The sequence below is a fragment of the Prionailurus bengalensis genome, chromosome D4 (genome assembly GCF_016509475.1).
Source record: "Prionailurus bengalensis isolate Pbe53 chromosome D4, Fcat_Pben_1.1_paternal_pri, whole genome shotgun sequence".
NCBI lineage: Eukaryota > Metazoa > Chordata > Mammalia > Carnivora > Felidae > Prionailurus > Prionailurus bengalensis.
The window spans coordinates 73,744,731-73,766,170 of record NC_057359.1 but is presented as its reverse complement, the minus strand read 5'-3'; the positions used below and the strand labels follow the sequence as shown (position 1 = coordinate 73,766,170).

At 54.0% G+C, this 21,440-nt stretch overlaps 1 protein-coding gene across 5 annotated transcripts in view; it reads right to left on the bottom strand.

Moving 5' to 3' along the window:
* Positions 1 to 21,440, bottom strand: part of RGS3 (regulator of G protein signaling 3) — a 140,556-nt gene that overhangs the window by 74,906 nt on the left and 44,210 nt on the right. For 3 of the 5 annotated variants that reach the window (XM_043565887.1, XM_043565896.1, XM_043565895.1), the window contains 8 exons: positions 20,190 to 20,250; positions 18,944 to 19,034; positions 18,250 to 18,305; positions 10,837 to 10,918; positions 9,903 to 10,008; positions 8,813 to 9,164; positions 7,909 to 7,948; positions 2,400 to 2,596 (listed from right to left, as the gene is read on the bottom strand). In XM_043565887.1, coding sequence (XP_043421822.1) covers positions 2,400 to 2,596; positions 7,909 to 7,948; positions 8,813 to 9,164; positions 9,903 to 10,008; positions 10,837 to 10,918; positions 18,250 to 18,305; positions 18,944 to 19,034; positions 20,190 to 20,250 — 985 coding nt within the window. Of the gene's footprint in view, positions 1 to 2,399; positions 2,597 to 7,908; positions 7,949 to 8,812; positions 9,165 to 9,902; positions 10,009 to 10,836; positions 10,919 to 15,451; positions 16,171 to 18,249; positions 18,306 to 18,943; positions 19,035 to 20,189; positions 20,251 to 21,440 lie in introns of those variants that run through there. The other 2 variants (XM_043565893.1, XM_043565888.1) reach the window with 2 other exon arrangements.

Sequence of the window (21,440 nt, the reverse complement as noted above, 5' to 3'; positions counted from 1 at the left end):
CCAGCCTCCCCCCACCCTGGGAGCCCAGACGCCCCCTCACACACAGGTGGAAACAGAAAGACAGATGCTCTTGTCCTGAGCGGAACTGGTGCTGCCACCCTCCCCGCCAAGCCTCACTGTAAGAGCCACACTGTGGCAGGAAGTCCGACCACATGTTTAAGCCCTCACAATCCTTCCCCCAGCTCCCTGACTACACTGGGCTCCAGGGCCCTGCCAGGCCCCACTCTCCTCCATCTGTCCCGTTCAGGCCTCGTGGGAAAGTCCCTGCTGCCAGGCCCAGGCTCTCAGGACACCTTCCTGAGAGCCTCATGCCAGATTTGGTCACTTAAGTCCCTTCAGAGACAGGCCAGTCCCTGCTTGAGTTAACGGACTCCTTTGCAGCCATCAGTCCTCAGGGACCAATTCCCACCCAAAATTCCTACCCACCCCAGCATCCTGCCTCATACCCACTGAGGAGCCCTTTGCCCAGCCCAGAGAAAGCTCCCTAAGATCTGGATTACCCAGCAGGACTTATTCTCTGTGAATGCATATTTATAACGTGGCTTCCGGGTTACCTGAACCAAGCAAGGTGATGGAAGAAAGATAATGGGACAAATGTCATCTATACACAACAACCTGGATGGATCTCACAAGGAACGTGAGGCAGAAGAAGCAAGGCCCCAGAAGAGGCCAAACAAAACATGTGACCTGGGAAAGCACACGTAGATGGTAAAAGGAAGGGAGAGCCAGGAAAGGACTAGTGTGGAGTCAGGCACTACGATCGGGAAGAGACATGTGCAGCCTCTGCAGTGGCAGCAACGGCCTGTAGCTGTCCCTTCGTGGACACCTGCTTTGCAATTATTCGTTACTATACTGGTTCACGCGTTGGCTTGTATACTTTACAATTTAAAAGTTGTTATAATGTTTTGAAAACGAATTTTAAATTTTTTAACAAAGATCTTAAAATGAAAGTGAAAAAGAATCCCTGTGGATGCCAAGACCTTGGTGGTTCCATCCTGAGAAAGAGAAAAAAACGAAAAGAAAAGGCAGGAGTCATCTGGGGAGAGGTAGGTCACCTGCCAGTGATGTGGTGCATCCTGACAAAGTGTGAGTTGTAACGTCCACTGGACAGCGACAGTCCCGGAATGGGATGCCAGGGAGACCAGAGAAGGAAGGCATGGTCAGAAATGAGGCCCTTGGGGTGGGAGGGTTGGGGCACCTGGGTGGTTCAGTCAGTTGGGCATCTGATTCTTGATTTCAGCTCAGGTCATGATCCCACAGTCATGGGATCGAGCCCGCATTGGGGTCCGTGCTGAGCCTGGAGCCTGCTTGAGATTGTATTTCCCTCTACTGCTCCTCTGCTCTCACTCTTTCTCTCTCTCCCTCTCCAAAAAAACAAAAACAAAAATGAAAAAGAAGCCCTTGGGTCTATGTCATCTCTATGTTGCCGATGAAGAGGACCAACTAACACAATCTTTCTAGAAAGCAATTTGTCAATATATATAAAGAGTCTTTAAAATGTTTATGACCCATGACCCTGTCATTTCACTTCTAAAGATCTCTTCCACGGAAAATAATCCGAGGGGCAGGTCACAGGCAAGGACTTTCATCACAGAGTTGTTTCCAATACAAAGGAAGTAAACGGAAGAATATCCAAGTAGAGAACCAGTTAAAGAAAGATGGTATGGCCAGAGAATAGAATAGTGTGCAATCGCCTCAAAAGAAAGGCTCAGAGAGAATTTAGTGATGTGGGAAATGTCTGTGCTACGATTTTCATTTAAAAAAGGCAGAAGGATAGAAAAATGTGCAATGAGATCGGTTTAGCTTTCTTTCTGAAACGTGTATATGCACACACAGAAGACACCTAAATGTTCACACTGCTGGTGTCTGGGTGGTGGAAGACACGAAGGTTTGGAAATGGGGAGGAAGAGAAGGAAGAAGCAGAGGGAGAAGCAGGAGAGGGGAGATGTAAATGAATCTTGGGCCACCAGCGAATCCTGGAATCCTGGCCAGGCACGTTTGTGAAGACCAAGGAGGCCAGACAAGATGCCAGACCTCAAGGCTCTCCCTTGCCCATTTCCAAACAACGAACCACTGGATGAGCCAGAAAGCAGAAGCCTCAGCAAACAGGCCCCGTGACAATGCAACAAATAGCTGGAGTGTGCCTGCCCTGGCCCCAGAGAAAGAGAAAGTCAGGAAAGGGAGCAGGGAGAAAATCCTCCTGGTGCTCCGCTTCCCCGCCCCCACCCTCCTGGAGACCTCTGCCCCCTCAGTATAACCCCTAGAATCCTGAGCACCTGCACTCTTCTTTCCCCAAAGGGGACCCTCCCGGAACGAGGCACCATCCCCGAACCCTGGGACGAAGGACCCTCCTCTTTCTCATCTCCTGAGGGAGCCCATGGGGCCAGCTACTAGCTCACCTGAACAAAGACCGGGAACACCAGGACCTTGGGGGCCAGGGTGACATAGGTGCCATAGCTTGAGTGTGGGGTGTGCGGCCTCATGACCGGGCAGTTCTGGTAGTTCCCATGGCCCTTCATGGTCTGCACTGTCTTCATCAGCCGGGACTTCTTCCCCAGGCCTGTGTAGGACTTCCCTTTACTGGGACCACCTGATTCTGTGGAACAGAAATGGGGGACCATGAGCCATTTCCACACAAAGGCATCCCTGCATCACCTGCAAAGACATCCTTTCCGCAGAAACGGGGAACACAGACTCAGCCAGTCCATCAGCATTTACTGAGCATATGCTACATGCAGGGCCCTATGCAAGGTACTGGGAACAGAGCGGGGCCTCAGAAGGGCCTCAGGCCTCAAGGAGTTCCCTCACACTCTAATGGGAGTTACACATAAACAAGCGACTCCAGGACTCAGATGGAGCTGGCAACCACCAGCTAGGCTAGGGGCACCGTCCAGTGTCCAGAATCCGAATCAGACTTACCAGTTTGGCCTCATACTTTTCAAAATTGGGAAACCTCTCCTATTTGAAAAATCAGACGAGCTGACCTCACCAGGCCCACGGTCCCACGTAGAAGCATCCGTCAGTTGGACTGCCCTGTGTGTCAGATGCGCGCTCTCCCTGCCGCCACCATTCCCACAGCTCCCTAGACATGCCCAGCACAGCTCACCTGTTACATCGCCCCCCAGGTCCCACGGACAAAGGGACTGGAGGTCCAGTGGTAACCTGGGCTTCCCCAGGCTGTATGGGAGCCTTCTCTCTATTAGCCATGGGGGCGGGGACGGCCTGGCTCACGTAAGTCAGTCTACAATGAGCAGTGCACCTGCTGCCCCAGGTCTCGGGAAAGAGTGCCAGCTCTGAAGCCACATGGCTGTGCCCAGACCCCTTTCCTCTCTGCTTACTAGCTCGGTGACCTTTAGCCACTCGCTTCCCCCACCCTTAGAGACTTGCTTTCCTCCACTGCAATAATATTACCAAGTTCAATGGGTTGCTGTGAGCATTCAATGAGATGCTCCAAGTAAAGCCCCACAATGATGCCTGGAACCCGGTAAGTGCACCAGAAAAGTTAGCTGCTAACTTATTGTGGCTCTTGCTGTTGTGGTTCCTCCACTTGGAAAAGCAAGTCAATCAGGTGCCCCACAGGCTGAAAATCCTAGGCTTCACTGCAGCCAGAAGATACTCTGGCTGGCCACCAACTCACCATTATTCTAATCAGGAAAAGGAGAGAGAGAAGGAAGCACCTTCAGGGAAGCGAGCAGAAGGCTGCCCAGCAGGGGACACTGCTGGACATACACCCCCAACGGAGCAAGCGGTAGCAAGCAGGTTTTTCTCGTGCCCTGTCCACCAGGCGGAGGCGCAAAGCACAGAGTAGCTAAAAAGTCAGGGATTCTTAGGTGTGAGCAGGTAGGAAGCCAACTTCAGATCCTCCTGCTCCGCATACACCTGGGCCCCCTCCGAGGGGCTCCTGCTGCCTGGTGGGCAACTGACCTGGATGCCTGGCCCATGTCCCAGGACCCAGGTCCCTTTCCACCACTCCCCTGTCCTGGCAGGCAGGGGGCGAACAGGTGGTCTGACCCCAGCTACCTCTGGGGGAAGTTCCCCACCAACGCGAGGTCCACGGCCTCAAAGGAAAAAACTCAGTTCGGAAGATTTCACACTTATTTCCTCCGCCCACCGCATGCCCCTTCTCCCCGAGCAGGGTGAGAAAAACAAGTCAGCTCCCCCATCACAAGTGACCACCCATCACAGCCATAACTTGGGGGCAGGACTCAAACCATAATAACTTAAACCACTTCCTGCCTCTTTGAGGAGTGGCTTAGAGAAGAGTAGAAAGGGTGGGGGAGGGGGACAGATGCATGGAACTAGTTAGCTAGCTCCTACTCTGGTCTGGCCATGGACCTCAGCCCCAGAGTGGTCTGTGTCCTTTGCTGAAAGAGCCCATCCTGGGTCTCAAGAACTGCACTGGATCTGAGCTGGTCAAGAAACTTGAACTTGAGCCCTGGCTCCCCCAGACTCTGGCTGTGCAACCCTGAACAGTTTCCTCCCTCCTCTGAGCTAGAGTTTTCTCCTCTGTTAAGGGGGGCTGGTGGGGGGCTCTCACGACAGGCCTGAAGGGAAAGGGCTTCATGAACGGTACCAGAGTGGGGAGCACAGGGGATTATCACAAACCCAAGCCGACAGATAATAAACGCATCGGGGCTGGCGTTAGGACAGGGCTGCTGGGCCTCAAACCATACTGTGAATGAGGTCACAGGGCCAATCTGAAACTAGACAGTCTATCTGAACATGACCAAGCCTAGACCAGAGGAGGCAAAACCACACAGGGCTGACAAGTGAGGGACTGGGGCAACACAGACCAAAATTAAAGGGTACCATTTGCTGATGCCAAAATCTGGGCCCTGAAGGTCCAGTCTCAGGCTTGTACAAGAATCTATGTCTTCCCTTCCCTAGCCTAGCTGCACACACAGGGTCGTCACAGCACCTTCGCCTTGGGCCTACAGAGCCAAAAATAAGCCGTGTGACATGCCTCTGCCCTCAGGTAGGAAAAGTCTGCTTAGCCCCGTTTTATAGACCAGGCAACTGAGCCCTGGAGTGGTTGGGTGACTTTCCAGGGACATCTGGCCAGTATATGGTACAAAGCAAGATCAATCCAACCTATGCAACAGTCATGCCTGGGAGCCCCATCTCCACACACCCTGGATCACCTGTGATAAATGGGCATGGCTCTCCAAAAAGGATTTTCTAAACTATCTTTTTAAAAAAAACAGTCCAGTTTGCGACTGAGCTGCTGAGCTCTGCAAAGTCAACCCCCTTGACTTCCTACCTGCTACCTCTTAACATCCTCTGGTCCAAGCCCCGACATCGCCCCTTTTTGCTAGGACACCTGCTTCACTGACCAAACACAGTAATTACTCGGCTTTGCTCTGGCTTCCGAGGCGAGCCCTGGCAGCCATCCCACTCTGGCAGTGGAGAATCTGAGGCTGGGCCCCTTTGAAGGGCAGGGGACCATGCTGAGGGCCCCAGCGGCCCTGGGGAACATGCCAGCTACAAGCAGCAAGTGCCCTGGGCCTCGGAAGGGTACCAGATCCCGTTCAACTCTGGACGGCTCCATCCTGCCCCGTGAAAGGAGCCTGGGCAGCCCAACCAGAGGAGGAAGCACGAGTCGGCACCGCGGTGACAGCCCGAGCCTCTGGAGAACCCCAAGTGTGTTTAAGGAAAGGTTCAGTTTCACCCCTTCCTCTGAACTCCAGGACTTGGGGCCATGAAGACTTGATGGTTGACAAAGAGAAAAGATGTTCTTGTATACCAAAAAAAAACTATCGTCATGGAGAATAAATGAAGGAAGGTCAATTCTTAATACAACGCATTCAAAAAGCCACCGTTGTTATTAACACCGTCATCATGTCCTTACTTGTCCCTCTCTCTCTCCACAGCTTTGATGACCGGGCCCTTCTTGGTTCACTAAATCTGTGGATACAGGTTGGGAGGACACCAAGAGGCATCTCTGAGGCCAAGAAGGAATCAATCCCACACCACCAGCCCACTGCTGGCAACACACCCCTCCAGCCCCCTTCCTCTGTGACCAGCCTTCCAGCCCTAGAAGCAACCAGCCAGCGTCATTCTCCTTTACTCAGTCACTCAGCAGAAATTGTACCGAGTACCTGCTGTCTGCCACACCCTGGGTCCGGCACTGGAGACACAGAGATGGGGCGGCCCAGGCCCTGCCCTTAATGAAGTCACCATTTAGCAGTGACATCTCCACTCTAACCTAATGCGCTGACTAAAAGCTTTTTAAGAACTCAGTGTTGAATAACTATCAGACTCCTCTCCAGAAGGAACGCAGATTCATTTCCAACAGACCAGGCCTACCCACCCGAATGGCCTACCCTGGAGAGAATGAAGATGCCTTCCATCAGCAGCTCTGGGCCTGATGGGAGCCCTTTTCCCTCCCGAAAGGCACGGGTACTTTTCCAAGAACCTGCTACAAGCCAGCATCGACTTCATGCCGCTGTTGGGGAGGGAGGCAAGGAAGCGAGTTTGCAAGTGGCTGAGAAAAGGCCCCTCTCAAGGAAGGAAGTCAACAGGTATTCCGTAGGTGCTAAAGGGCTCAAGCATAGGACCACCAGGCAAGGCTGGTCACAGCTTTCCAGATACCAGCTGGACTCCAGTCAGTTGGACCCTGGCAGGCACGTAGGCACATTCCCTATAGGAACGCCCGGTCAGCTGCAGCACCAAGACTGGTATCTCAGGCTTCCTGGGAGAAGGACCTGGGTTTTTTGTGTTTTTTTAAGTTTATTTATTTATTTTGAGAGGTGGGGGAGGGGCTGTGACGGGGGAGACAGAATCCCAAGCAGGCTCCTCACAGTCAGCGCAGAGCCCAATGCAGGGCTCGAACTCACAAACTGTGAGATCGTGACCTGAGCCAAAATCAAGAGTCGGTCACTTATCCAACAGAGCCAACCAGGCACCCTGAGAAGACCCTGGTTTTGAGCTCAGCTTCTTTCCCTGGATCTTAAAAAATAGGGACGGGGGTGGGACGGCGCCTGGGTGGCTCAGTCAGTTGAGCATCCGACTTCGACTCAGGTCATGATCTCGTGGTTTGTGGGTTCGAGTCCCACGTCGAGCTTTGTGCTGACAGTGCAGAGCCTGCTTGGGATTCTCTCCCTCTCTCTCCACCTCTCCCCCACTCATGTTTTCTCTCCCTCTCTCAAAATAAATAAACTTTAAAAAAAGATAGGGTCAGGGGCGCCTGGGTGGCTCAGTGGGTTAAGCGTCAGAGTTCGGCTCAGGCCATGATCTCACGGCTTAAGAGTTTAAGCCCCGCGTCGGGCTCTGTGCTGACAGCTCAGAGCCTGGAGCCTCTTCAGATTCTGTGTCTTTCTCTCTCTCTCTCTGCCCCTCCCCTGCTCACACTCTATCTCTCTCTGTCTCTCAAAAATAAATAAAAACATTGAAAAAAAAATTTTTTTAAAGATAGGGTCAGATTCAAAGGCCAAAAGAGAAGAACCTATCGAGTTCAAAGACAGCCATCTTCTGCATAGCCTCTCTCAGTGGGCAGACAACTGCCCCTCCCAACAACCCTCTGAGGTGGAAATCATCAGCCCCATTTTAAAGACGAAGAAACCGAGGCTCATTGAGGGAATATGAATTGCTCACGGCCACACAGCTCTGATTTGAGCCCTCCCTGCCCCACTTCCGCGCAGGCCCGACCACGGTGCCTGTGGCACCTGACATATATTGGTTGCTCAGTAAAAGTGAGTGAATCCCAGTTGAATGCACTATCTCCTGGGCTGCTGTGGGAAGATCCCTTCTTCGTTCTCAGCTGAGGCTCCAAGGATGAAAGACACTGGTTCAGTGAGGGAGAGCGGGTATGGGGAGGAAAGATGGTCTGTGTCAGTATGCTGGGGATCTTACAACTGGCCTCACATCTCCCTGGGGCTGGGAGGGCACAGCAGCAGAGGACAGACCCACCTTCGGGGATGGCATCCTCCTGGTACAGAGGCCGCAGCAGCTGCAAAGGAAGACAGAAGAATCGCATCAGCTCGGCTCCAGGAACGGGGAGGGCCAACCAGGTGGGCTGCTCACCCACCACCGGGGATAGGAAAGGAGGAAAAACAGCGGCCAGGCTAAGGAGCAGAGGGAGGTGCTTGGAGGGATCAGAGATTCCAGAATCTTCTAGAATGTTAGGGTTGAACAAGGTTTTAGCTTTCATCCAGTATAACCCCTAGGCTGAGTCCCCAACTTTCTGGATGGCGGCTGGTTCCGAAGTGCCTTCCAGGGAACACCGGCACTGCGGGACCCTAAGAGGCCTGCCGTATGGCTGTACCAGCAGGGGAATTCCGAAAATGCTGGGTTAAACCGTCCTCTACTGCAGGATACCCTCAGAGCCTCGAGTAACCTACTCCATCCACATGGGGAATCTTGTCTAGAAGAGGAGAGTTTGGGTTAGTCCTCAAACTTATTTGACCTCAGACACTTCTTTCCCAGAGTATCTCACAGGATTAATGTTTTGGGGCATGAACTCCGACACCCCATCATGCCATCGGGCAGTGTCTGCTTTCACACCTCCCCTGACAGGGGGATCACCCCTATCACAGCGGCCCATCCCCCGTAGAAAAAGCCCAGACTGGCAGAAAGCTCTTCCTTCTTTTGAGGTGAAATCTTCCACCCTATGACATCCCCTGGCCCTGGATCTGTGCCCGGAGGCCACAAAGACCCATCACTCTCTTTCCCCCAGAACAGCCCTGGGGCAGCCAGAGTTAACACACACCCCGCCTCCTCACTGGCACTCCCAGCCCCTTGCAGGCTCCTCCCTGCATGCTCTTGTGTGAGGCCAGCGCATGCCCATCACCTTCTCCGAACCCGCTGTCCATACCTGGCTCCCAGGGTTCAGTGGGGCCAGGATGATGTAGTTGGGGTCAGTGGAGGTGGTGGCACGGGACAGCGCAGGCAGGGTGTGCTGGCCCCCGCGCTTGGCCACCTCTGTGTAGCGTTCCCAGCCACCGAGTAGTAGCCCGTCTGAACTGTCACACACCAGGTGACAGCTGTGGCGCTGCTCAGGCCGTGCCTGGGCCCCGTGGGTGCAGTTCTTCTCCCGCTTATTGGGGGGTGACTGGAGGTCGTGCGTCGACTTGCAGGAGGCTCGCCGCAGGACCCCGCCGTCTGGCCCCGGCTTGACCTGGGGGACCATGCGCCACACGAGCAGGATGATCTCACTGGGGCAGCTCCTAGAGTTGGCGGGGGGAGGGGTCACACAGAGAAGTTGAGTTGAGGGTAGGGTCTAAAGGGCAGAGAAGAAGGGTGGGGGAGGGGGAGAGAAGCCCCGGAGGTCAGGCAGGAAGGGCGGTAAGAGGCCACCTCAAGCCGAGACAGCGAAGGGGTCCCTTAGGTCAACTCTAGTTGACTGGCAGTGGCTGAGAAGGACCCTGAGGCCATGGCCAGGTGAAACGAGAGTACCAAACTCAACCAGTGATGTGGGTCATGGGCAAAGTATAAGCAAGGGAGGAGCCAGCAAGCCACCCACGTGCCACCCCGTCTCCAGTCATTCTAGAAACAAACGTAAAATGGGTCATGAGAGTTTTACCCCAGCGGGTCCAAATGTAGGGGACCCAAACACTCCAAAGAATAATTTCTCAAGTGCGCGAGTGAAACATTCCCCACATCTACACATCCTTTAGAAACAACGGGAAAATAACGAGCTGAAGTAGAAAGTGACGCCCTGGAGCCGCGCCGTGAGCCACAGGGTCAGTTTGAGAGCTTCTTCCCCACTATTTGCCCCGGGATCCAAAACTGCTCCGAGCCTGAACCTTCCATTTTCGGGCCAAGAAACCCATCCCCTGAGGAGCAAAGTGAATTGCTCACAGCTGCGAGGAGGAGGAGGCGGGAGCCGCCTTGTGCCCAGGGCAGGGGGTTTGGGGAGGTGTGCCATCAGCCCGAGGCCCAGAGCTGCCCACCGCCCCTGTCACCGGATCTCATGCGCCAGCTCCACGCATTTCCAGTGCTCCACAGGCCTCTCGTTCAGCTGTAGCACGGTGTCCAGCTGCTGGAGCCCTGCCCGCTCTGCCGGACCCCCTGCACGGACAAAGAAAAGCCGCCTGAGGGCTCCCAAAGCCCTGACACGCCAATGACACGACCCATGACATGACCTAGAGTCATGGCCCCCACGGCGGCCTCAACAAGTCTGGCCCTCTCTGTTTCCTCATCTGCGAAATGCGGGGCCGACCTCAGTGGCTCGTGGGGGCCTCGGAGGGAGGCAGCCGTTCGCCCTCACGTCTTCTCGACCTGCTCACTCCTCGGCCCGTCCACCCTTCCAGCCAGGCCCCCACCTCGCTCTCACTCTCGCTCTCACTCCCCAAGGGTTCCCCCCCTCCTCCCCCGAGAACCCTTCCTTGTTGCCAGGCTCAGACACTTCATTCATTCTTTAACACCATTCCCTGAGTGCCCGCCTTGTGCCGGTCCCCATGCAGGCACTGGGGGGCCACACCCCGATCCCCAAGCCCTGGCTTCCCCTCTGCGAAAAACAGGGAGAGCATGCCTATTTTTAAGTGCTAATCAGGCTTGGAATGGGATAAAGTACCGATTCCAAATAAAGTCCATAAATGACTCTCATTTTCCCATGCAGCCCTTACTGAAAATGTAGGTTTAGTTCCTGTTTAACATGACTGGGAAACAAAATATAAAAAACCTATTTTCATTTTGATAAAAACAAAAAAAAAATGTGAATCTATTTTCATAGACCTCAGTTTCATGTGTGGACATTTAAAAATAGTACTCTTTGGTTTTGAAAAACGAGGACACTGCTCCAGGTTGGGGCTCCCCCTTCAGCTCTCGCATCTTGTTTGCGAAGCCAGGCGCGTGGTGAGGGGAGTGGGACTGGCATCACCCGAGACGCTCACTTACCAGAATCCACAGCCTGGACTCGAACCGGAGAGTCACAGCAGATGGTGAAGCCAAAGCCGTCCTTCCCCCTCGGGATGGTGATCTAGGACACAGCCCCGCCCAGTTACTCCCAGAAGCCACAAGGCTGCTGCCTCTGCTCCAGGGTGGAGAAGCCCACAGGCCCTACCCCAGAGCCACCCTCCTCTCCAAGGGAGCTGGAGCCAAGAAGGAGGCTGGCCAGCTCTTGCCGTTACTATCTTGGCCCAGGCGGCTTGAGCACTGGTTTGTGGGCCAAGCGGGAAGGCTGGGAACTCAGGAGGTAAAGCCAGGCTGACCCAGCAGGGCCTAGGATGGACAGAGCCTTGGAAGAGCAAACCTCACCTTCCTCAGACCCCATAGACACACGGTCCAGTCCTTTACCAAAGAGCCCACTGGACCTGCACATCTCCACCTCGGTCCCTTCCTTCTTCCTCCCCACCACCCGCCCCCCCTCCCCCCGGGGATTCACAGAGCATCTGTCCAGGGCTGGCCCTGTGTGGAAGGCCCAGAAACAAAGCCCACCTGGTTGCCACCCTCCCACAGCACAGGGGAGGGAAGAGAGGGACACATGTACTCACAACCTATGGCCAAGGGTCAGGGGACAAGTGCAAGGGTTCTCAGGGCAGTCCATTGCTGGGACCTCAAGGCATCCAGTGAGGGCTCCCAGGTGAGGGGGCAGGCAAGGGCACAGACAGGCCTCCTGAGTGAACCTGAACTAGCCACTGACCTCACTGTGCCTGCTGCATGGCAGATCCACAACCCTACTTTCAGAAGTCCCAGGAAGGGGCCCAACCACCTGGATCTTTTATTTTATTTTTTTCAAGTTTATTTATTTAGAGAGAGACAGAGAACACTAGTTGGGGAGAGGGGCAGAGAGACAGGGACAGAGAATCCCAAGCAGCCTCCACATTGTCAGCACAGAGCCTGATGCAGGGCTCAAACCCACAGACCATGAGATCACCACCTGAGCCGAAACCAAGAGTCGGACATTTAACCAATGGAGCAACCCAGACTCCCCAACCCCCTTTTTTAAAAGTAGGCTCCACACCCAATATGGGGCTTGAACTCACGACCCTGAGATCAAGGGTCAGATGCTCTGCTGCCAACCAGGCAGCCCTAGGATCTCTTTCCAAAGCAACACAAAATTATCAAGCTCCTGATGCATGCCGGGTTCTGCTGAGGTATCAAGGCATGGGGGGGCCGGTCTTTGGGTCCTAGAGGGTGACAAGAATATGCAGATCTCTCCAAAACGAAGGACACAACATGCACCGGAGCCAAGTATGAGATCAGAGCGGGGAACAGTTCTTTGTGCTTGACTTTGGACGGCAGGCTCGGTGCAAGGCAGGCTCGGTGCGTGGTAGGAACTCAGCAAGTGCTCAGTGAGGACAGCCCAGCACTGTCCCACTGGCAGCAGGAAACTGTCGGGGTGCAGTGCTGTCTGCTAGCCGGTTCAGTTCAGCCTTGCTCCCCCTCTGCATACTGCCAGTTAGACTTTGGGTGGGGTATGGACAGCCCAGACCTTGCCTCCCCAAAGAGCAACTCCAGCTGCTCCGAGCTTTATGAAAGCTACAGACCTAAGAGGGTCAAAGTCAGAAAGGGGTTGAGCGGGGCCCCAAGAGACTCCCTGGGAGAAGTGGACATGGAGGGGGCCTTGGTGAGGCACAAGGGGGGCAGGTGGAGAAAGAAGCCAGCTCGGCAAGCTGGAAAAGGTCGAGGGCCAGTGGCCTTGTCAGGAGACTCATGTCTCCTTCCTTTAGGGGTTGTCTCTTCAAGGCTGGGCACCTGGCATTCACCTGCCAGCTGTCCTGAAGGCCAGGCATGAGGAAGGGGAGGGCCGGGGGACCCAGGGTGACCAAGGCCCTTGGAGGCTGTCGGGGAGGCCCCTGAGGCTCTGCTTCCCACCAGCCCTGGGCCTGGATTCAAAGCGAGTTTGTAAAACAGGAAATCTGACAGACAAGGGGAAGGGGGAGGGGGCAGGAAAATACCCTGTTCCCATAAGAATTCTGGGAAAACACGCAGCTAAGACAGGAAGAGAAAAAAAATGGAAAGAAAGAAAGAAAAACAAACCGTAGAGTGAGTGTGAAAAGCCCAGGCTGGGCTGAGGGAAGATGTCAGGAGCCTGATCCACTCCATGTGACTCACAAGGACTTCAGGGGGCCTCTCAATCCATCCTCAGCCCAAGCAGACTGGGATTACAAAGTCTTTCTAGACCTTTCCCAGTCCTACCCCAGCAAGGACCACAGTCCTCTTGCCTGGGATGACAGCTCTGCAAACAGGTCCTAACACCCATGGGCTCAATGCGAACAGTTTGGGAACTGGCCCCAGAGCTGAATCTGGAGAGAAGGCGTGTGCTCCTACAAAACAGCCTCCCCCTCCCACACCCTCGGCCCCTCCAGGCAGGACTATGGGCTGAGCCCCCTGGGCCTTCCTAGCCACCAGCCTAAGAAGAACCAGCCCAGGAAAGTCTAAGCCAGCTGAGGCTGGGAAGGAAAGGGAAAGGGAAAGGGTGCCAGGAAGCAAGCTCCCCTCCGGGCTCAGTGTGACAAGGGGGACCACACAAAGGAGGCAGAATTATGCTCTGTCCATCATGAGCCCTGGAGACAGTGCCCCGGGAACCCGATCATCACTGCAGCCCCGAGGGGTACTCGGGGCTGGTTTTAGCATGCCCATGGCACAGAGAAGGAAGCTGAAGCTGCAAGTAGCCCTGCTCTCAGTCCTCCTCTGTGACCTGGGGCCTAAGGATCAGGAGGTGAGGGGAGCAGTTCCTGGCAGAGGCCATCCTTCCTGGAGGGGGTTCTTGCTCTTTCCTGTCCAAGGCAGGGACCGTCACTGCTCCCAGCCCTCACCCAGGCTAGCACCTCATCTCTGCCCTCCTGCCTGCTTTCTGATCCCCTGTCCCGCCCAGACTTCCACCCGAGTCCCTGACTGCCACTGCTGACTGAACACTTCCTAGATGTCCATCCCAGGCGCTGCACAGGCACTCTGTACACAGCCTTCCATTCGCCTCATAGCACCATCACTGGATATTACCATCCCACCTCCACTGATAAGGAAACTGAGGCTCAAGAGCTACAGCCAAGGGCACTGTAGAGAGCTGGGGCGCCTGGGTGGCTCAGTCCATTAGGCATCTGACTCTCCATTTCAGCTCAGGTCATGAGCTCACAGTTTGTGAGTTTGAGTCCCGCATCAGGCTCTGTGCTATTGGTGCAGAGCCTGCTTGGGATTCTCTCCCCCTCTCTCTCTGTGCGCTCTCTCTCTCTCTCTCTCTCTTTCTCGCTCTCTCTCTCTCAAAATAAATAAATAAATAAACTTTTTAAAAACTTAAAAAAAAGAAAAAGAAAAAAGAGGACAGGGCTGAGTTTGAGCCAGGTCTAGCAAAAAGCTGGTGCCCAAATACTGTGCTGGCTCCTAGTATAGGATCTGTCTCGAACTTCAGTCCCAGAGCCCCAGGTCCCACCCATATCCATGCCTGGCCCTACTCTGACAGCCAGCGGGCTTCAGTCTTCTGGGCCATATCCCAAGGTGACCAAAAACTTCTCAACCTTCCATCCAGCGCCCTCTGCCCTACCACCCTGCACCCAGCTGCTGGTGTCATAGGGGCTGTTCTGCCGGACTCTGGGAGGGCAGGCCAGGCCCTGAGGCCTGGAGAGCACAGCAGGAAGAACAGGTGGGTCCCACGGTCCAAGCCGAGGTGCAGGAGGCCCCTCTGGGCATCTCCCTAGGACCTGAGGCTGGCTGCCTGCAGGACTCAGGACCCACATTGCAGTCTGGTCATTACAATACACAGAGGGATTTTTCTATACCTTTAAAATCAGAACCATTCCTGAACTCCCCTCAGTTTGGACATTCCCAAAATCTGGACATCCTTTGCCTTCACCCTCCCTGTCCCCATTCTTTGTTTATAAGAAAAAGGGCCCCACGCAGCTCCAGAAGAGCCTTGAAGCTAAGGGATCGTCACTCCCACTCTGCCCCACATCCAAGACAGGAGGCTGAGAGGCCAAGCCTTCTCAGTGAGGATGGGCTGGAGTCTGAGGACTCCGGAACCACCCCAAGGCATCACACCTACCAGGGAGGAAATCATGTGTGCACACATATACACGGAAACGTCCCATCTCACATAAAAGTGCACAGCAACACATGTGAAAACACATAGTCACACACAGACAATGCAGGACAGGCACTCTTGTCCCATCAGAAGTAGGGAAAGTTGGTGAAAGTGTAAAGTTAGCAAAAACACAAAACCCAACTGCTCAGCCATTTCCAATCTCAAGCTTGGGAGGCCTTTTTTTTTTTTTTTTTTTAACCCACACTGCCCCCAGATAAAAATAACAGAAAATCAACTAGATAATCTCACCAAGGACACCACACATCTGTGGTTAGGACGATATAGAGCTGGCCCTGGTCTGCCCCTAGAGAGGGGGTAAAGAGTGGATCTTAGGGCCAGCTCCTACCTCTATCCTCTCCCTAGACTGAAATTAACCTGCAACGAGCAGAAAGAAACAAGGAAGGACTTGCAGGGAGAGAAGTCCTGCTCAGGTGAGCCCCTATCCTCGACCCCCAATGACACCCAATGTGCCCCAAGGGGCTAAGAACCCACCTGGCGGTAGCGACGCTCCGAGCACACCTTGCAGAGCCCATTGAACCGGTTCATGGCTGCGGGTCCTGTCTCAGCTGCCGCCCCATGAAATCCCAGCTCTCCCCCCAGCAGTGGGAGTCCACACTGCGCCCAGTCAGCCTGGCATGACCGCCCTGGGAAGCCCGCCCCGCAGAAGAATGGCAGGAAATCACCTCTCACCTCCCCAAGCCCTGTCTGTGCTGTGTGCCTCTGCACGATAAGCCCGAAGGCTTCCTGAAACCTCAGAATGACAAGGAAGAGGGAGAGTTTTATATTAAAATTCCTGTCAACTAGTTAGTATTCCCCCCGGCCCCCGGCGGGGAGAGGGCGCCTTTGTTCTGGCTGCATTCTCCGCCATGGGCCACTTTGTGATTCCAATGTTCTCACAAACACCCCTGGCTGGACGAGAACCCAGGCAGAAAACACGGCCCGCTCTATAACAACGCCACCTCCCCCTGCAAATCCCAGGGTCCCGGGCAGCAAATCCAGAGGATTAACACAATCTAAAGAATCCAAGGACGCTTTAGGGGGTTGCACTCACGGACATCCCATCTCAAAACAGAGAACACGAAACATGTGGAGTCTGAGGAACAGCCTGCCATTCAGAAGCTGCTTAAAAGTCAGTTTCCTCGGCTTTAAGGATCTGACGACATGTAGACCATAAAGGCAAATCAGGAAGGGAGTTCCAATCACTAGATGATCTGGCTTCCTCGTTTTGCCCATCAAGAAGCTGAGGACTGCGGTGGTTAAGGTCACGCAGCAGGGTAGGGTGGAGCTGGCCCCCAGTCTTGTTCCCTGCCTTGTAGAGCAGTACCTGGTGAGCCCCACGTCCCTTATACCACCTCACCGTCTCTGGGGAAACCCACCCCGCCATTCATGTCCTTGACGCCAGAGAGTGTCCATTGGTACAGCCCAGCTTTGGCTGTCGTGACAGTGGGCAGATCACCCAGGTTTCTGGACCTCTATCTCCTCCCCATGTGTACAAAGGGAGAGTTGAGCAGATGACCTCTGGGGGGCTCTCCCTCAGCCCAACCAAGCTTCTGACGACCACCCCCACTGTGCTGAGTCCTGTGGACATCTCTCAGTGTACAAGCCCGGGAAAATCGAATGGGCCTCAGAACAACGTCCCCACAGGTCAGGGCCTAGGTGCAGATCCAGAATGAAGCCACCTAGAAACGTGCAGTGTTGATGCCCGTGTCCGTGTCATTCCTACAAACCACCAGGAAGGCTCTCTGGTCACTGCCTTCTCTGTGCTGGGCAGGTACAGAGAAAGGGAGAGAGGTCTTTGCAGCTCCTACACTGAAGCTAGAAGGTTTAAACTCCTAGTGAAGCCACAGAATACAGTAACCAGCAAATGGTTTTAATACCGTGCTGTCCGATGTGGTAGTGACAGGACACATGTGCCAGGTAAATCTGAATTAAAGTTAAATAAAATGAAAAATTCAGGTCCTCGGTCACCTTAGCCACTCCAAGACGCTAGTGGCTACCATGTTGGACCGTGCCGTTCTAGATTATATGCTCCATGAGGGCAGGCACCTTTGACTTGCTCACAGCTGTACCCCAGCACCCGGCGCAGGGTCTAGCCCGTGAGAATGTTCAATAGACAATGAATGAAAGAACGAATGGGGGAATGAATTGAGCAAATGAAAGGGAAGATGTTTTGTAGAATATCATGCACCTACATGTAGGATGTTATCGGGGAAAACAGCACCATCATATCTTGCCAGTAGGCCACATGATGCAGCGGTGTGGCACAGTGTATTTAAAGGCAGCCAGGCCTTGCTTCAGGTCCTGCCTCCATCACTAGCTGGCTGTGTGGCCGTGGAGAGGGACCTAACATCTCTGAGCCTTCCATCTGTGAGATGGGGAGGCGACGACCATCACAGAGGCAGCAGTGAGGATTAAATTAGGTAACAACAGCATCTGGCACAGAGCGGCTTCTCAGTCACTGGGAGTTTGTTTCTCCCTCTCTCGGCTGTTAGAGAAAACCATGGTCCCCTGCCATGTTCTGCAAGAGATGGAATGAATTTGGAGGAATTCACCAAAATCCCTATGTGAAGGTTTCTCTCTAGATTCACAGCCTTATGGAGTAAGGACCCACTGGCCTCAGGTTCAGACTCATGGCTGCTCGCTGACATCAAGCAGGCCTAAGCGGAGGGTGATCTGGCCACGGTGTCAGGGGAACCGAGCTGTCTGAGGGTTCTGGGGGGAAAGGGGACGCTCGGATTTAAGAGACTGAAAGCTGGTAAGATCCAGACTCCGCCATCTCCAGGGGCCCGGGCCGGCTCTCTCCCCACCACTGCCCCAAGCAAGAGTAACCTGAGAAAAGCACAAGAAATAATCACTTAAAAATGCATGCCTTGGGGCAGCTGGGTGGCTCAGTCGGTTAAGCGGAGGACTTCGGCTCAGGTCATGATCTCGTGGTCCGAGGGTTCGGGCCCCGCATCGGGCTCTGTGCTGACAGCTCAGAGCCTGGAGCCTGTTTCAGATTCTGTGTCTCCCTCTCTCTGACCCTCCCCCGTTCATGCTCTGTCTCTCTCTGTCTCATAAATAAATAAATGTTAAAATAAAATAAAATAAAATAAAATAAAATAAAATAAAATAAAATAAATAAAAACGCATGCCTTGTGAATTTCCAAGCTCCAAGTGAATCTGAGTGTCAGGCACCAAAGGCGGTCTTAATAGGGGGTCTCCTGGGCCAAGGGACAGACCAGGAGCAAGTTAGAGCCCAGGGTGATGCCCAGGCCCTGTCAGTCCTACCCAGGCATGTCCCCACCTACCTTGAGTTTCTCCCCGCTCTCAGTGTCCCCATATCCTGGAATTCTCTGCAGCGGGCCTGGAAGATGACAGAGAAGAGTTGGAAAGTTCCTCCTGGCACATAAGGGCCCATTCCACAGACCACCCAGAGGACAAGCCAGAGTGTCAGGCCCACAGGGCTATCCGAGTCACTGTTGGCCTCCAGGATGTAGGGGTGCCCGAGCTCAGGCTAACCAGGGAATCAAGAGTCAGGACTACATGTGAGAAGGAAAGAAGAGAAGGGAACATGAAATCCCGGTCCTGAGCCTCAGGACTTGTGGCAGGGCCCACTTGCCCTGCCTATCAAGGTAGACACACTGAGGCCAGCAAGGCAGCCCATGGGAGAATCCTGAGAAGGAGTCATGCAGAAAGTTCCTGAAACACAGCCCTCCATAAGCTAGAATGGAGGTTGCTGAACTGCATGGCGTCAGGCCTATAATCCTCTCCCAGGAAGGTCCAACCATATAAATAAAGGTGTTGGAGGCAAGAGGCTGCCTGCAGCCTGCATCATAGCAGGTGTTTGTGAGACCTGGACCCCTGACTTGACTGCAGCCAGGGGTGACAGATGCCACAAAACACCGGGGCGATGCTACTATGCAGGAAGGGAGGGAAGGGAGAAGCCAAGGGGGTGAGTGGAGCAGCGTGTCTGGGCAGAAGCCAAAGGTGGTGTCCATGCACCTCTCAGGGGCCGCAGTCGCCGCCTGGCCACCTTCAGGTGCTTGGTCCGGCCCAGGTGTTCCCCCAGAAGGTAGTACCAGCCGTTGATCTCCTGTCGTGAGAGAAGGCATGACATGCTCAGACAAAGGAGGCAGAAGGCACAGGTCAGGCAGCCAACAACCCCCCTCAAAAAGCAGCAGCTGGAGAGCCTCCCTCGGGAGCAGCGTCTCTGTAGAGACAGACAGTCCGGCGGCCCTGCCCCAAAGGGAGCTGCCATGCCTGCACCTCCAGGAAGCCTTCCCTGATGCTCCAGGCGGAGTTGGTCTCCCCTCTGCTGAATTCCCACAGCCTGTCAGCCCTGGAGAACAGTGGTCTATTTGGATGTCTGTCTTCCCACTAGGCTGTGCACAGGCTTTTTGATGTGCCTTGCACTGTGCCTGGTATACAGTAGGAGCCCAATGGATGTTGACGGAACAGAAGGGAGGGAATGGAGGAGGGACGGAGAGGCCAGAGAGTAGGTGTCCTGAGGCCCCTGAGCAGTCCCATGGAGGGAACATCTTCCCCCAGGAGGGAAGGAAGCCACAGCTGCATCAAGAGAAGATACTTGGCGCCCACGAGCACCCACGTGCAGGATAAAGGTTCCTCAGCCACCTACCCCCAGACTTCACTTCCAGGACACCAAGTGGCACCTGGCAACTCCATGCAGAGGCCACCAGGACATCTCTGGGCATGTGCAAAAGGAGCATGTCTCTCGCCTCCTCAAAAGCCTCCAGTTTGGCGGTAGGGGGAGGCGGTACGGTGCAGAGGCGGATAAGGGACCCGCTACCCAGAGGGAGGGTCTCAGGATTCCAGAGAGTCTTCACTCAGCCTAAAGGAAAGCTCCACAGGGGATGTCGCTGCTCACTCCATCCCTGAGCACTTGCTAGACTCAAAAACATGAGACCTGGTAGATCACGTCAGAGGGGGAGAAGCACCTGGCCCTCCTCCTCCAGGGCAAGCCCAGCAGTGCTGAACTCCGAGGGAGGGACCTGCCAGCATCCTTCATGGCAGACAACAGACCCAGAGCCCCCTGGAAAGCCTTGGAGCTGCCTGGACAACTGATTTCTGACAAGAAGGAACCAAGAAGGGGACCCAAACCCTTGGTCACTCAGATGATAAAGTGTTGTTATTCAGGTCGTGAAGCACACAAGACAGAAGCCCCACCCTATGCCCGTACTAGTCCTGGCCTCCATGGGATGACCTTGCCAGAGGCTTCTCTGGGACCCACCTTGTCCGGAGTCAGGAGCGACTTCACCCCAAAGCTCATGCAGCCGATGAATCCACTCTGTCTGGGAGAACAACAGAGGCTTGAGTCAGCACCTTCTCGAGGGCTCTGTCGGGAGGCCAATTATCAAGTGCAACGTAGGTTTGCCTGATACACTGTGGTTTACAAAGCACTTTTACCTGCATCACCCAGTTTGTGCTTTCCAACTTTGTGAGTGAAGCTGGAGAGGGTTTATTCTCTCCATTTCACTGAGGAAAAGGCTGAGGCTCAGAGCCAGTCCTCTTCCCAAGGCCACAGAACTAGTTAGTAGTAAAGTCCCGTGGGAAAGCCAGGCATCCTGGATCAGAGAACAGCACTCCCTCCACCAACCACAGAAGCTCAGAGCTACCCATAGGCCTTGGGTCTGTTTTTTTTGTTTTTTTTCTCCTTTTTTAAAATATAATTAACATACACATATTAGTTTCAGGTGTACAGTATAATGATTCAACAACTCTATACATTTCTCACTGCTCATCAATATAGGGTATTCTTGGGGCACCTGAGTGGCTCAATCAGTTAAGCATCCGACTTCGGCTCAGGTCATGATCTTACAGTTCATGAGTTTGAGCCCTGCAATGGGCTCTGTGCTGACAGCTCAGAGCCTGGAGCCTGCTTCGGATTTTGTGCCTCCCTCTCTCTCTCTCTGCGCTCCCCCCCCCGCCCCCGACTAATGCTCTGTTTCTCCATCTTTCAAAAATGAATAAACATTAAAAACAAAGAAAAAGAAAAAAAGCTGGGGCGCCTGGGTGGCTCAGTTGGTTGAGTGTCCAACTTTGGCCTAGGTCATGATCTCACCGTTCCCAAGTTCAAGCCCTGCGTCAGGCTCTGTGCTGACAGCTCAGAGCCTGGAGCCTGTTTTAGATTCTGTGTCTTCCTCTCTCTCTCTCTCTCTCTCTCTCTCTCTCTCTTTCTCTCTCTCTGCCCCTCCCCCACTCACACTCTCTCTTTCTCTCAAAAATAAATAAACATTAAAGAAAAATGTAACAAAAAAAAAAAAAAAAAGCCGTCCTGGGAATCCTGCAGGGCACCCGCCTGTGCCTGCCCCAGTCAAGGACCAGCGGACTAGGTCTCTATAAATACATATTGTTTGCATTCTCCGGAAAGGGTGGCAGCTTACCATCTGACAGTCCTAAGCAAAACAAAACTGGCTTCTTGCAGACAGCCAAGTAAAGTGAGGGGCTGGGGCTGCAGACTGGTAGGGACTGATCCTCGTAA